General features: G+C 32.3%; 1 protein-coding gene and 1 pseudogene across 4 annotated transcripts in view; both read right to left on the bottom strand.

Moving 5' to 3' along the window:
- LOC146917484 (sucrose synthase 5-like) overlaps positions 1–14,161 on the bottom strand; it is a 33,241-nt gene extending 19,080 nt beyond the window's left edge. For 2 of the 3 annotated variants that reach the window (XM_085719314.1, XM_085719313.1), the window contains exons 1-5: positions 13,989–14,161; positions 12,524–12,811; positions 11,756–11,948; positions 11,525–11,643; positions 11,069–11,285 (exon numbers count right to left, since the gene is read on the bottom strand). In XM_085719314.1, the coding sequence (XP_085575440.1) occupies positions 11,069–11,285; positions 11,525–11,643; positions 11,756–11,948; positions 12,524–12,811; positions 13,989–14,095 (924 nt within the window). In that variant the 5' untranslated portion in view covers positions 14,096–14,161. Of the gene's footprint in view, positions 1–6,094; positions 6,406–7,044; positions 7,221–7,554; positions 7,694–7,911; positions 8,479–8,906; positions 9,132–9,249; positions 9,417–9,756; positions 9,874–9,984; positions 10,159–10,340; positions 10,437–11,068; positions 11,286–11,524; positions 11,644–11,755; positions 11,949–12,523; positions 12,812–13,988 lie in introns of those variants that run through there. The other variant, XM_085719312.1, reaches the window with a different exon arrangement.
- On the bottom strand, positions 16–2,413 carry LOC146917485 (TMV resistance protein N-like; annotated as a pseudogene). Its single transcript, XR_015014603.1, has 3 exons — positions 1,828–2,413; positions 475–1,590; positions 16–318 (listed from the first exon to the last, which is right to left on the bottom strand). The product of XR_015014603.1 is annotated as a TMV resistance protein N-like (transcript).
- Positions 14,162–15,852: the final 1,691 nt, after the last annotated feature.

Below are 15,852 nucleotides of genomic sequence, written 5' to 3'. Positions count from 1 at the left end.
TTAAACACTACAATATCATAATAGCGATTTCTTCTTTGTTGGCGAAAACAAAATCATTGTAAATTTATAAATATATACAATAATAGTGATTTCACTTGCCTTGCTAAAAATACTAGATGACAGAGACTCTGATAAACATCCACTCCATTTCAATACTCTCAAACTGCTTGGAAGATACTTGAGACCTTTAGAAAAATGGCCATTTTCGATGATAAGCGTTTTCAGTCTTTTCATCTTCTTGAAGGCCTTTCCTTTCTTGTCTATTACGGATTCCATGGAGGGGAAATTCATATATATCATTTCAATTTTACTAGTTCCCTTTTGCCAAAAAAAAAAAAAATGAATCAACCACGAAATTTACATGTAATTAAGTGAATAAAAATACTAGTATGAGATGGTCATATTTAGTCCAAAAAGAGCTAAGTTGTATTAAAACTAAATAACAAATTGAACATAAATATCAATCTTACTCACAGTGTTTTCTTTTAAAACATGACTATATCTTCTTGACACCATAACCTACTTCGTTCTCCAGGCTCTTTAGGTGATTCTTGTCGGACGACTTCTTTACCCATGTCCTTTATCAAGTCATGTAATCTCACATCATTAATAGATCCCGAATGGTAATAAGTACTAATCTTAACGAGAGATTTTTCAGCCAACACTCCTAGATGATGTGTTATGCAATGGCCATAATGAGCACGAAGCATATCTTCGAACTCCTTCCATCCACATCCTTTGAAGCAACAAGCAATGTCTAGAAAAACACTTTGCTGCTCTTCCTCCAAAGCATCATAGCTTACTTTAAGTATCTCGTGGATCTTTTTATTCGGAATCTTTTCATATCCATCTAATGTACCCTTCCATTCTTCTATCCTCTTTCCAAACAAGTTGGAACCCACTATTTCTAAAACTAAGGGAAGGCCCGAAGCATATGAAACTGCACTATTTAAAACGTCTTCATAACTTGAAGGTACTTTGTTATTCTTAAAAGCCATCCATCTCAACAATTCAAGAGCTTCTGTCCCATACAACCCTTCCACTTCATGCGTACTTTCTATCCCATGACTTCTTAGTAAGTGTTTGTCTCGAGTGGTAATGATGACCCTGCTTCCACGGCCAAACCAATCATGTCCTCCAGCCAAAGCATGCAGTTGGTTCAAATTGTCAACATCATCGAGAATCAAAAGTATCTTCTTTCTACATAGCCTCTCCTTTATGATTGGAATCCCCTCACTAACATGATCTAACTTAATTTCCAATCCAGTTGTTTTTAAAAGGAGCTTCTCTTGGAGATATTTCAAGTTATTTTGAGCTGAATTCTCTCTCACATCATGAAGAAAACACAAACCTTCAAATTGATCAGCAACAAAATTATAGACTGCTCTTGCAAGTGTTGATTTGCCCAAGCCTCCAATGCCATAAATTCCAACCATATGGACCCCATCATCAGGTCCCTCATCAAGAAGCGATTCCACTTGTTGTACTCGAGACTGCAATCCAACAGGGTAATTGGCAACATGTAAGGGCTGACGACTAATCTTGTTGGAGATGCATTTGACTATCTTTTCAATAAGCTTGTATTCATATCTATTCATGTGCAATAAGATAAGTTAGTGTCTAACAACATCACAATCACATCCATGTACTAAGAATGTATTACACATTTCTAACTATTTCGACATATAAATAACTAATAGTACTTGTTTAAAACTGTGTATAAAAAAGGTATTTCCCATTTAACCTTTAAGATGAGATTATTGTGAAATCGAAGTTGAAGAAATAAAATAGAAAAGGGAAAAATAGGATTTAAGTAAAGTTGGGTACCCAGGAGGACTATCATGGTAGCCGGACAAGTTAGCAGCCTGGCTCAGAGCCTCTTTCCATCCCTGCAACCTCTCCATGTTTTTCGGATCATTTTGAAACCTCTTTTCATGCTCAGCCAATGCTTCACCATAACTACCTTTACGATGTCGCACAATAGTAGGTTCCACACCAAAGAAAACAGGCAGAACGAGGTGACCCTTTGTCTTGTAGCAGTGAATGATGTGGACAAGTTCGTCCAAACAAAATGAAGAAGAGGCATAGTTGATAGAAAACACAGGAATAAAAATCCTAGATTCTTCAATGGCATTGAGAAGTGATGGTGAGATTTCATCTCCTCTTTGAAGACCATTGTCATCAATGAAGGTGTGGATTCCCTTGTCCATAAGAGCCTTGTAGAGATTTCCGGTGAAACCGTACCGAGTGTCAGTTCCTCTGAAACTGAGGAATACTTGGTATTTGTACTCATAGGAAAATGAAGTGGAAGAGGAAGGTGATTGCATAGCCATGAGATTTGAGATAAATGTGATGAAAAAAGATCAGTTTGAGAATGCAGAATATGAATGAGTAAGTTATTGTGGTCTGTGCTGTGGAGTCTTTAATATGTGACTATAAAACAAGGAGAAAACCTACGACAAAATTGTTAGTGAATGGATCAATCACATACTATATATCATTGCACTACCACCTCTTCTTGCTAATTTCTTCAATTTGATTACTGTTTAAGCTTTTGGACAAAACTTAAATAAATAAACAAGTGAATATCACTTTTCCTACATCCTCCTTCCATGTAATTTCTTTAAAGTAATGTGAATGTCTAAAAGAAGAGAAAGAAAAAAAAAGGTAATAGTTTAAGGGAAGCTACAGTATGAATGGAGAGACATATAACGTGATTAGATCAAAATCATATGGCACACACTGAAAAAAGTAAACTAAATATTCCATGCTGCTTGCATTCTGTAATATGAAACTATTTAAAAAGGAGAAAACTTATGACAAAAAAGAGCTGTGTGAAATTTCCTGGCCACTTCCTATAGCCGTGTCGTGTGGACCAATCATTGTACTACCACCTCTTCTTCTTGCTAATTTCTTCCATGTCATTACTCTTCAACTTCTTGCTAATTATTCACTTTGTTACTTAATTAATCAGTGTGTTAAATAACATGAAATAAAAATAAATGCAAGCTATGTCATTCAAACATCTAATTAAAGACAAGCTAGTAACGCATACATCAAAAAGTTCTGTAATATCCCTCCATGAAATTTTTTAAGCCAAGGGCAAAATTGGTATTTGCCAACAAAAATTCATTTTATAAATTATTTCACCACAACATTCTACACAATTCTAATTCCTTCTCTCTCAAAAGTCCAACATAATTTCTTCCCCCTTCTCCCTTTACACCATCGGCCACCATCATCCTTCCTCACCACCATCACAAAAATTTTCATCCTTTAATGCTATGGTTAGCTAACAAAATTCCGGACGTTTTGACACCAGTTCCATGAATTTTAGACCAGTATTGAAGTCTATAGGTGACTTTGAAGTTTGGGGGCAGAAGTATAAATTGTGCCGAACTATGAATTGTAAGTTGTTTTGATGATGGCTGAAGAACAGAAGCTTAGCAGTGGAATTAAGGACTGAAGAATGACATAAAAATGGATGCTTAAGCTGTTATAAAGTTGCTAAAAGTGGTTGAGGTGAGTTCCTTTAGTTAGAAAACCCACCTTTGGGTAGTAAATTATATCATTAAATTGCTAATGTGTGATTATGAATTATTAGAATAAGTTGACATAATTATAGCATGACTATTATGCCATATGAATGGTACATTTGAACAAAATAAATATGAGATAGTAGAATGATTATTTCCGAATTAGGTATCCTTATTAGTGTATTCTGAAATCTCTTTTATGTTAATAAGTATGTTTATGCTAGTATAAATGTTGGAGTGAAATTCTATCAAGACAATTGATGTATATAATTATAGAAATGATTTGAAAGAAAATTTGAAAAGCAGCCTATGAGTAACATGCTCATAGTGAATTATAGAAAATCCCAGAAGAAAAAAAATGGAAATGAGTAGAAAAAATTGAAATGAGTAACATGCTCATAGAAAGAAAAAAAAAGAAAAGAAAATTGAGAAAATCTCCGTTTGCTACAACGAAGAGATAATGTAGCCTATGACGTACGGGTCATAGTAACGAATACGAAAACTCCGTTTGCTACAACGAAGAGATAATGTAGCCTATGAGGTACGGCTCATAGTAACAAAATGAAATAATTACCGTTCGCCACAACGAAGAGATAATGTGGTATATTTCCGTTCGCCACAACGAAGAGATAATGTGGTATATATATTTCCGTTCGCCACAACGAAGAGATAATGTGGTATATATTACCGTTCGCCACAACGAAGAGATAATGTGGTATATTTCCGTTCGCCACAACGAAGAGATAATGTGGTATATTTCCGTTCGCCACAACGAAGAGATAATGTGATATATATATATTTCCGTTCGCCACAACGAAGAGATAATGTGGTATATATCTCTGTTCGCCACAACGAAGAGATAATGTGGTTTATGTACAAATAATGAGAAAATAATTTATATTGATGAGATATTTATATTGAGTTGTATAAATGAGAAAATAATTTATATACTTTATTGATAGTAAATTCATATCATGAGATGCGATGATAAAGTATACGAGAATGTGTCAAAATTTCAGTAGCTTTGTACTTTAGAGAAGTGTAGCAATATGAAAATTTTGTTTGGAATGAATTAACTACGAAGCAATATTTTATGGGCATTTTACTAATCGTTGGAAATGAGGAATTTTAGTTATGGAACTCCGGCTTGGCTAGCCGAAACTAGTTGTTATCGGAAAGGAACCAGAGACATACTCAAATAAGTATGTCAAAGTATAACCTATACTAGAATACGATAGATTTGATATATGTGTTTGTGATTATTATGTTTATGAGATTATATGATCAAAATAGTATTTCAGACAGCGATTTTAGTTATCCCTTGATCGCTCAGTTATGCATAATGAAATTGTATACACCCAAAATGGGTTGAGGTTAAAAACAGATGGCGATCCTTAGGTTCTCCAAGGTTGCCTACAACCTAGGATAGATGGAACTCACTGAGACATCTTGTCTCACCCAAATCCCTTTTATTTATTTCAGATGTACCAGTTATTATACGATAGGATGGCTCGTGATGAAGCAGAAGTAGCTGGACAATATAAAGTACACGTCAGTGGTACTATTTATGAGTTAACAGGTGAGAAATTCTATGATTTGTTCAGAGAGTTTTTATTTATTGTAATTTTAATGTACCCGATGTCGAGTTTAACACTCATGCTAGATACCCTAGGTAATTTTCTAGTAGGGGTGTTACAAGTTCTGATAGTATTTTCATTTTAAACTAGCTAGCTGGTTAGTTAGTTAACAACAAGATTAGCTATCCAACTGTACTAACATAAAAATGTCCATGTTAAACTTGCTAGCTATTTAGTTAACTCGTAAAAAAGCTTAATATTCTGTACCAATTTTTATGTGTCATGTTTTCATTCTACTATTAGTAGGACCAAGTGGGAAACTTCCTTCCCATTTCCTATCTTCTGTATCTCATCCTTCTTCCATGTAATTTCTTAAAAGCAATGTGAATGTGAAGAAAAACAAGAAAGAAAAAAAAGGTAAAATTTTATGTCTCCCCTTATATTGGGTAGAATGCTATAACCTATAAGTAGTCCATCTAGTTGAAAGCTAAAACTAAAGCATCATTTTTAACACACTTTTGTGTGTATTAGAACATATTTTGTATTATATTTGGAGTTTGATGCACCTCTTGTAGATTCCAACTCATGTTGTACTCTAATACAGTAACTTGATGTTTATATTTGGAGTTTGACTCACCTCTTGTAAATTCTTCAAGTTTTAATTATAAATAATTAGTATTAGAACCCAATTTTAAAATGGATAACAGTAAACAGTAAAATAACTCATTATGCTTGATCCCAAAAATATACACATTTGCTTAGGTCCTAATTTTGATTTTTGGCATATCTATTACCCCAAATCATCTTAATGGGGGACACGGTTCTTTGCTTCCAATTTTACCACTCTGCCCCTGTCATATATGCACATGGCAGTAGGCATGTCATAAAAGTAAAAAGGAATGGAGACAGTAACTCTTAAAAATATTTAAATCTCATATATGAGTATCTTCTCATAATAGAGGTAAGGGGGGTAATAATATATTGATTTCAAATGCCACTAATTAATTCCAAATGTGCATTGTTGAAATGACACTTCTTATGTACACTGAAATCATTTACAATAAAGTTAAAATAAAAAGGTAAAGATACAAATAAGTTAAAACTAAAATTACATCCACATATGATTGTGATTACATCTTAGAGATTATTGCTCTCGTGTGAATAAATGTTCCAAATACTTAGAGAGATAATGAATTATGAATATAAAAGCAATTCCTGGAAGCAACCAACGTAATCCAGAATAAAGATCACCACTTTGTTTTGCTGCTAGTTCCTTACTTGAAGATTCACCACTGCAAAAGATTCATAAAGTTTTATCTCTTATTTAAATCATATCAAATATATTTTTATATTTATTAACTTTGCATGCAAATTTCGTCCATGTTAATTTTTTTGTCATAGTCCCTATGGCATAATTATAACGATTGTGCAATTTCGGTCTCAAAGTTTTAATTGTGCGAACAAAGTTTCTAAGTAACCATCTTGTGACAATCATGTCCCTCGATCACTAACTAGGTTGTTGAATTTTAACTTCAATAGCCTACATGACACACATGGATCTTAGTTGTCACTGACTCAAACTAGCTTATAGAATATTGACATGCGACAAGTAACAAAATATGAGTCGTCATATGCAACACTCGTTCGCCACATTGGACGTTTAGGCTAGTGACGTTAAAAATTGGAATGTTCGGTGAATGATGAACTTAATTGTAAAAATAATGATACTTGTGAGAATCAATTTGCATAACTAGACCTTGAGTCCGAAAATGCACAATCATAATATAATATTTAGGGGTGAAAAATGTAATTCAGTCATTTTTCCTTTACACATGCAAAGCTGAATTAAAACCAAATATTCATTTAGGGTAACTTTTAGCTCATTTTTTAGTTTGACTAATGAGGTGTAGCTATTTGCATAAATGACTTACCTTGATGTTAGCTTAGATTCAATTTTGGGTGGTAATGATGACAACTGGGTTTGAGGTACTTCAGCTTTTGCTTGTGCTGCATCATGCCCCTTGGAAGTAGCTTCTGCTTTTTTGGCAGGAGTTGTTGACATTGGTTGTGGTTCTTGGGGTACCTTAGGAATTGGTACCTTTCTTGCCTGCAAAGCAATGAAATTTTCCCATAACTTTTCAATTCTTATTATATTTAAGGCCTATTTGTTATATATTGCAAAAATGTGATTTTTGTATTCGATAATACCGAGATTAGTTTTTAGAGATTTCAAGAATACCGGAAGCAATTTTGTGTTCATTTATCAAAATAAAAATCGATCTTTTAAAAGAAAAACATTTATAAAAAAAATTATTTTCCAGAGAAACAACTCAAAACAGATTCTCATTTGAATTAGTTTTTAATTTCTTTTTTTTATATTTACATTTTTTAAAAATTTGTAACAAACCGATGAAAACTATTAAAAATAACATCAAACTTACCAAGTTCCTAAATTGAAGATTATAAAACATTTGTATGTATCTTTCCTTTGCCAACTTTTGTTCTTTGTTCAACTTTCTCCAAAACCCATAAATTGATCCCATATTCAACACTTTGTTTGCATATATCTTCCATGTATAGCTACATAGAAAACACAAGAAATAAAGATAAGAAATCCAACCATATGAATGTTTGTTAAACTACGCATGTCCGTTACTCCCACTGTTCCTTTTTAACTGTCACTTTCGTAAATTAAAAAAAAAAAAAAGTTTTCCGATTTATTTGTCATTTTCAAAGTTTAATACGATATTAACTATTGTTTTGCCGATAATATCCATAACCATAAATCAGAAATGTACCATTCATTGATTCTTTGAAGACCAGCTTTAGAAACTATGTTCCAATGTTCAGGATTAGTCTTGCACTTCTCAAAAAATTCAGAAACCTTGTTGATTGATTCATCTCCATTATGAGGATCAATAAGAAAACCTGAGACACCATCAATTATAATTTCAGCTGGACCACCTTGGTTTGTTGCAAAAGTTGGTAATCCACAGTTCATTGCCTCAATCACTGTTAGACCAAAAGCTTCATACAATGCTGGTTGAACAAATGCTCCTTTTGTATCCGCGATGCATCGGTAAAGCTCTCCGTTGCGATATCTATCAGTTTGTGCCGCAATCCATCTGAACTGACTTTGCAGTTTGTACTCTTTCATCAAGTAATGCATTTTCTTGATTTCTTCTGTTTCTTCTCTATCTTTGGATTTTGACGGATCAAAGAATCCGCCAACAATTACAAGATTTACCAAACTTCTTAGTCTCTTGTTCTTCGCAAACCACTCGACTAGGCCGCTGATGTTTTTCACTTTGTCAAGCCTTGCCATTGAGAAGATTATTGGTTTCTTCTTGTCTTCCAAAAATCCACTGTTCCAAACACATTTTAATTCGACGAAACAATTTAGTTAGTAACGATTTATTGAAGCAACGACGTTTAAGAGTAAATCACATTAGACATAAATCTTGTGCTATCAATTGTTAAGTACATTTTTATAAAGCTAAGTATAACATCAAAACATGTCAATAATGTTTAAGAAAGCAATGTGAATCCATAATATGCTTATCACTCAAACATATTTTAGTTTTATTAATGGCATTACAATCACATTTTTTTATATGCAAAATGTTAGTATATTTTCTTTCTGATAAACAAAATGTTAGTATATTAACTGTTATATCAGTATTTTCTCCTACACTAAAATTAGAACCCTAATTCTTTAACTATTTTATATTCTCATAACTATAATATGCAAGTGGATGATAACTTGATAAGAAAGTAATAGGAGGAGACTCACATGTGTTCTTCATTTTCAACCTTACTATAAAGTAATTCTTCAATGGCAGGTTGAAAAGTGGTCAATCTTTGCTTCTTCTCAGTGAAAGGGAAGTAGACAGATTGATCAGCTCCTGGAGCAGCAATATTGAACTTTGGATCAAATACATTGATGCCGGAGACAACGCGACAAAGTCCCGGCATGGTAAATGCAGTGTGAGTTTCATATTGTCCTGGCCTATCCTTGCTGATGATACAAAAAACAATGAAAATGTTACCATCATGATAATAGTACATTAACCATAAGATGGTATATAAGAATTTATGTATAATTTATAAGAAGAAGAAGTAGAAAAATGGTCAACCTTCCAGCAATTTCTTGGTATGTACTAGTTATGATGAAATCAGCAGAATTCATTGAGATTAAATCAGCTGTGAACTGGCTTGAAAAGTGATATTTTTCTTCAAAACTATTCCATTTAGCATCTGAATCTTCATATTTTGTTTTCTCCAAAGCATGAGCAATGGTTGCCTTCAATCATAATTGATACAAGTTTTAGTTAAAAAGTACTAATAGAGTAATCGGAAAAGAATGTATATTTATACCGATGAATATTCCTAGATTGACTTCTTTGTGTTTATCTACTAACGTAAGCATTTGAGACTGTTTCGGAGAGTTTATGGAAACAGCTTATGACATGTCTATAAGCTGTTTTCAGTTGTTTAGATAAGCTCTCCATAATAGCTTTGAAAATAGCTTATAACTTCTATAAAATCATTTTGAATTTTTTATTTTATATTATAGAAATATCTTGTACATAAGCACTTATATTATATAAGCACTTAATAAAGGTGTTTATCCATAAGCTAACCTGAGTTACACCAAGTTTAGAAGCCATTAAGGATGAAACCAAGTTTCCATCAGTATAATTTCCAATAATGAGGTCAGGTTTTCCATCCATAAGTTCAAGAATCTTGGTAGTAGAATCCTGTTTATAATAAAAATGCATAATTAGAAAGAGGAACTAAAATGCATAATCTTGGTAGTAATATCAAATATGGAAGAGAGGGAAATCAAATGAAGATATGATTCTACATGCCTGAGCAAATCTTTCTAAATAAGGATAGATATCGAAACGCGACACCCATTGAGATAGAATTCCCTTCTCTGTCCAGAAAGGGACTCTAAGAATGTGTGAGTGCTTAGTTTTGATGATAGGTTCAAGTTCTTGGTTACATGTTGTTCCTTTTGCATTCGGTATCAGACGTGTAACCTGTGCATGGAACACGTTAGCGTAATAAAAAAAAAAGCCGAACAGACAAATACATTAGTATTCATCAGCACGCCGGTGAAACATAAAGAGGAAACAAAATAAAATTGAAGATTAATATGATGGTTTATAATTTTTTGGTATACATTATTTGTAACTTTTTGTGTTAGTACTTAGTAGCATACCACAAGAATCTGAGGCTTCACATTAAGGCCTTGCAACTCAATCTTTTGGAGTAACTCTTCCTCTAATGCTCTTACTTGATCAAGAATATATACCACCTGTTAGTCCCAATAAGGAAAAAATTATTCAGTTTTTCAAACTTCAAATGTTACATAGTGTTACACAACTAGACAAATTCACAATAGTTTTGACAAATTTTAGTTATATTGAAGGGGCATGTTTCATTGTGAACTAGTACTTGAAAACCGCTCAAAATACAAAACACGGTCTTTCAAAAGTAGAAGTTCACGGTCCTCTTCGTCCTCACGACTGAGACTTTGACTTGATTGGTGTCGGTTTGACAAAAACAAGAGAAAACAAATATCAATTAGTTTTGCAGAATACATATTTGTTTTCTCATATTTTTGCCAAACTGACACTCATTATGTCAATGTATCAGATGTTATAACAAAGGAGGACTGTGAGCTTCTACTTCTGGAGAACATTGTCGGTCATCGTTGGAATTTTGGACGGCTTTCAAATACTGGTCTATGATGGACCACCTGTCGAGATGGTACAACATAAAATTTCCCTATTGAAGGGTAGTAGTTAAATAAAATAATATGGTATTTACTATTTAGGAACCAATAAGCTAAGCAAGCCAACTCATTGTATCAAAAATTATGCAACAAAATTTTTTATTTTCTAGTAATTTTCATGGATGCAATCATTGAAAAGGAAGGACTAAAACCTGGCCTCCAGTATCTGGCAATCCTAGGACATCTGCTTGGCCAAAGTATCCATGAATAGAGAAAATAACAATGTTGAACATGTTTGGTAGCCTGCTGAAAAGTGATTCCAATTTAATTGGATCTCCTGCTTCTAGTACCTCAGAAAGCATTCTCATTGTCTCTTTTACCCTTCCTGCAGTGTTTCCCCACCCCTTATCAAATCCCCATTCTCTGAACCTGCTCACAAAAACAAAAATCATAATACTAAGTATTAGTATATATTAATAATATATGGACACTTCCGATTAAAAGTGTGTCCACACAGTGACACGACACCAAAACATTTGGTAATGTTCAATAGTTTCATTTTTTTAGATCATTGTCAGTGTCAACGTGTCAGTGTCATGTCTAGTGTCCATGTCATTGTCAGTGCTTCATAATAAGAATTTTATTATGAAAAAGAGTTAGATATAGACCTGTTTTCAAAATTCTGGTATGGTGTATCTTTGTGATGTGCAGATACATATGCTTCTGCTAGATTCAATGCTTTCTGAAGCTTTGGTATTGTATTCAAAGTGTCTTTGATCATAAGATTCTGCAATATGGTAAAAAAAACAATATAATTTTTATTTTGAAAATTAACTTTCATTTTTTTCCTTCAATGTACACATTTATTTCAATATTGATACCCTTATGGCTTTAATTACCTCTCCTTGATGATTAAGGCTTAATAAGTAATTAAGCAATGGATTTTCACAATGTGAACTCTCACTCAATCTTGAGGTCAAGATCCTAGTAGTAAAGTCAAGTCCTTTTCCAATAGAAGATGAAAGTGCCATATGAGGTGTGGTGAAATCAATAGCCTCAAAATCAACCTCTAAAGCATTTTCATCATTTGCCCTGTAAATTCAAGTCATGTTAACCTTTTTTAGAAAAAAATAAATTGAATAAGGGATAATAAATTAGCACTAATAATCATTTTACAACTGTCTCTAAAGAAATTTGAACTTCGGCCCTTAAGGTCACACTGTTGCCATGGAACTAACATTCCATGGACCATTTGCCTTATCAGAGTCAAATAAATATTGACGCGTAAAAAATGAATATATTAGCATTTTAGTCCTTCAAATTATAAGGATCGGTCAATTTAGTTTGAAAATTGCAAAATAGTAATTTAATCCCTTAATTTGAACGTCAATCAATTTAGTATTTTTTTCAAATTTAATAGTATAGTTTTAAAGATTTTATACTTATTTTGATGCGACAAGAAACTATTCAAGTTTGATATGTAAGTCTTTCATTGGTTTTGAAAGACGTTTATTAATGAGAAATTTTGATATTGACCCATGACTAATTGGTTTTATAAATTCGAGGGACAAAATTGCCCTTTGTTTATGATTTCGAGGACTAAAATGCTTATTTACTCCAAAGAAAATTGAATGCTTAATGAGTTTCAAATTAAGAAAACAACTTACCACTTCTCATCAAATACCATTTCCTTGTATTTCAAGTATTCTGAAGGCTCAATACCATCTACTTCCAAATCATCTGCATTCACTTTAACATATTCCCAAAAGCCTGGATTAGGCCTAACAGCAAAAACAACATATGGTGGAACAATAGCTGCCTCTTGTGTACAACTTAGGATGTATCCCAATAAACCCTCCAAAAGCTTTTTCCTCTCATTTTTATCTTCAATAGTCTTCTCCACATCTTCCATTATATTATTTAGTCTCACTAACCTTTTCCCATTTGCAACCAACCTGTTTCATATTTTTCATACCTTAATGTTAAAGAAGGAAGTGAAAAGAGCCAAAATTAACACAAAAAACAACATGAAAATCTATATAACATATAGTACTTCCTTAATATAATATTGTTTGTTATATTTGTAACATGTTTTTGTCTCAAATAATTTATCACTTTTAAATATCTAGAGTATTGATCACATTTTTAATAGGTTGAATCGACAACCGGTCAATTTGTGTGATTTTAGCTACATTGTAGTCTGGTTGAACCTGATTGAACTATAGTTGAACCAGTTCAACCGGGTCGGTTCAACCAACTTTCATTCTATACATTTATTTATTTCTTTATTTTACTTTATTTATTATTTATTTACAGATTGGATCAATTAAACTATGACCCAAAAGTCTCGCCGGTTCAGTATCTGATTCAATTTTCATAACATTGATATCAACTATCCTATAATAATTAGTCCTTACTCCTACTATAATACTGATATTTTAGTCACACACAAAAATATTATGTTACCTTGATAATTAATAAGTGTAATGCATGATTTTTGTTAGAGAAATGATATTTTGACAACCACTTTTTGACAACTTTTGGACAACTTTCTCTCTCATACTCACATGATGTTGTTATCATCTCTCTTCCTTTTTCTCTCTCCATTGTTTTTGACCAATAAGAAGTGAGAAAAACAAGGTTGTCAACAAAGTTGTCATCAAATGGATGTCAAAATATCATTACTCTTTTTGTTAGAGAAATGATATTTTGACAACCACTTTTTGACAACTTTTGGACAACTTTCTCTCTCATACTCACATGATGTTGTTATCATCTCTCTTCCTTTTTCTCTCTCCATTGTTTTTGACCAATAAGAAGTGAGAAAAACAAGGTTGTCAACAAAGTTGTCATCAAATGGATGTCAAAATATCATTACTCTTTTTGTTAGAGAAATGATATTTTGACAACCACTTTTTGACAACTTTTGGACAACTTTCTCTCTCATACTCACATGATGTTGTTATCATCTCTCTTCCTTTTTCTCTCTCCATTGTTTTTGACCAATAAGAAGTGAGAAAAACAAGGTTGTCAACAAAGTTGTCATCAAATGGATGTCAAAATATCATTACTCTTTTTGTTATGTCTTGTACCTAACCTTAAACAACAAATAATATGAGACAAAGGGAGTACCTGGCAAAGCATTTCTTCATATGGAAACGGCTTTGTTTCAAGGCATCAGGCATGCTATCAGCAATTGAATCAGATCTTTTCAAAGCAGAACTTGAAGTAGAAGCCATTTGAGGAACAATTTCAATATGCTAATAACTTAGATACAAATTGAGAGAGAACAGTTTTGTGCATGTTGTTTTTTGTGTTGTTAGGATAGGTATTTATATTGCATTTTGGTTTGGATATTATTTTCATGAAAGGAAAACTTAAAGCAAGAAAAGAATGTGTGAGGATATGGTGATATGAAGAGAAAGCAAATAAAGATTGTCTTTTTGAGTTGTTTGTTTTAAAAGTGTAGGCAAAGAATGTTTAAGGGATATGAAATTGTTCTATGAGGTAACATTTATGTTCTTTTCTTTATTCCATCTCAAATCCTCACGTTGTTATATTTGAGCTGCTTTCTAACATGCATATATCAATTATAACTAATTTTTCTTTTTTTTTCCTGGTATTCCGTTATATATATTTGAATTTTGAACACATATTAAGCGCTTGAAAATATGTCTAAAAATACGTATTTATATACACAAAACTATAGTAATGAGTGGCGAAGTTATGAGTGTCTATGGTAGCTTTGGGTCATACCAAAAAATAATATCTTGTTTCATATTATTTTTGGGCCAAATACCTCCCTTAGGTCCTTTAAGTTTCACGTTTGTAACAGATAGGTCATTTAAGTTTCAAAGGTTACAGATAGGTCCTTTAAGTTTCTAAGGTTTCAGATAGGTCCTTTAAGTTTCGAGTTTGTTTCAGATAGGTCCTTTCTATCAACCTCCGTTAAGGACCTATCTGAAACCTTAGAAACTTAAAGGACCTATATGTAACCTTTGAAACTTAAAGGACCTATCTGTTACAAACGTGAAACTTAAAGGACCCAGTGAGGTATTTGGCCTTATTTTTATTTGAATAAGATATTATATTTAATAATAATGAGTGGCGAAGTTATTATTTAATAACTTTGGGTCTAAATATAATATCTTGTTTCATATTATTTGTTGTTTATTTGAATAAGATATTATATTTAATAATGAATTACTCCAATAATATATGTGTAGCTACCATAGATGAATTTATTTATCAAAAACAAGTGAAAAGATAACAACTACAAAGAGAGATCTGTTAACAATAAATAATGTCATAACAACACTTAAAATATATTTTATTTTGTTTCTTTAGATTTGACCCTTCGGAAAAAAATGACTAGCTTCACTACGTAATATTGAAAACCTTCATTAGTTATTAAAGAAATGGAAAAGATCACAACTCCTATCAAAGTACCATTAGTTTTACTATTGAGCATTTTACTAATGAGTTCCCCTTTGTCACTTTTTAAGGCTTTGTTTACGAGTTTGGAGAGGAAGGAGTGTGAGAGTTTTGAAAAAAAGAAAGGAGAACATGGAAGAAATAGAGAACATTAGAAGGGTGTAAGGCTTTGGGGGGTCATTTTTCTTCGTATTACAAAATCCTCCTCATTTAGAGAAACTCAAAAATTGTATTGAACGAGAGTTTTGGAGAGTTTATATGAATTCTTTAAATTTAATTTATATCGTTATAATATTCTAAAAAAAAAATACTCTTTCAAAAAATATGAAAGATTTTTTTTCATTTTTCCCTATTTTTCCCACCCCCTTCAAACTCCCAAACAAAGCTTAAGGATTTCAAATTAAGAAATTATTCTTTTAAATGTCAAATACTACAATTTAGAATGCATTGAATACAAAAAAAATCATAAAAACTTATCATCTAAGGTTCTTAAAGAGTGTCATTTCGGTAGAATTTATACACATTCTTGTTCAATAGTATAGTATTCTACTATAAACAATTT

Source organism: Medicago sativa, chromosome 6 (assembly GCF_051527215.1).
Source record: "Medicago sativa cultivar Bolivia chromosome 6, Bolivia_mono, whole genome shotgun sequence".
In the NCBI taxonomy this organism is placed as follows: Eukaryota; Viridiplantae; Streptophyta; class Magnoliopsida; order Fabales; family Fabaceae; genus Medicago; species Medicago sativa.
The sequence above is the reverse complement of the archived record's forward strand: the minus strand, read 5'-3'. Positions and strand labels throughout refer to the sequence as shown.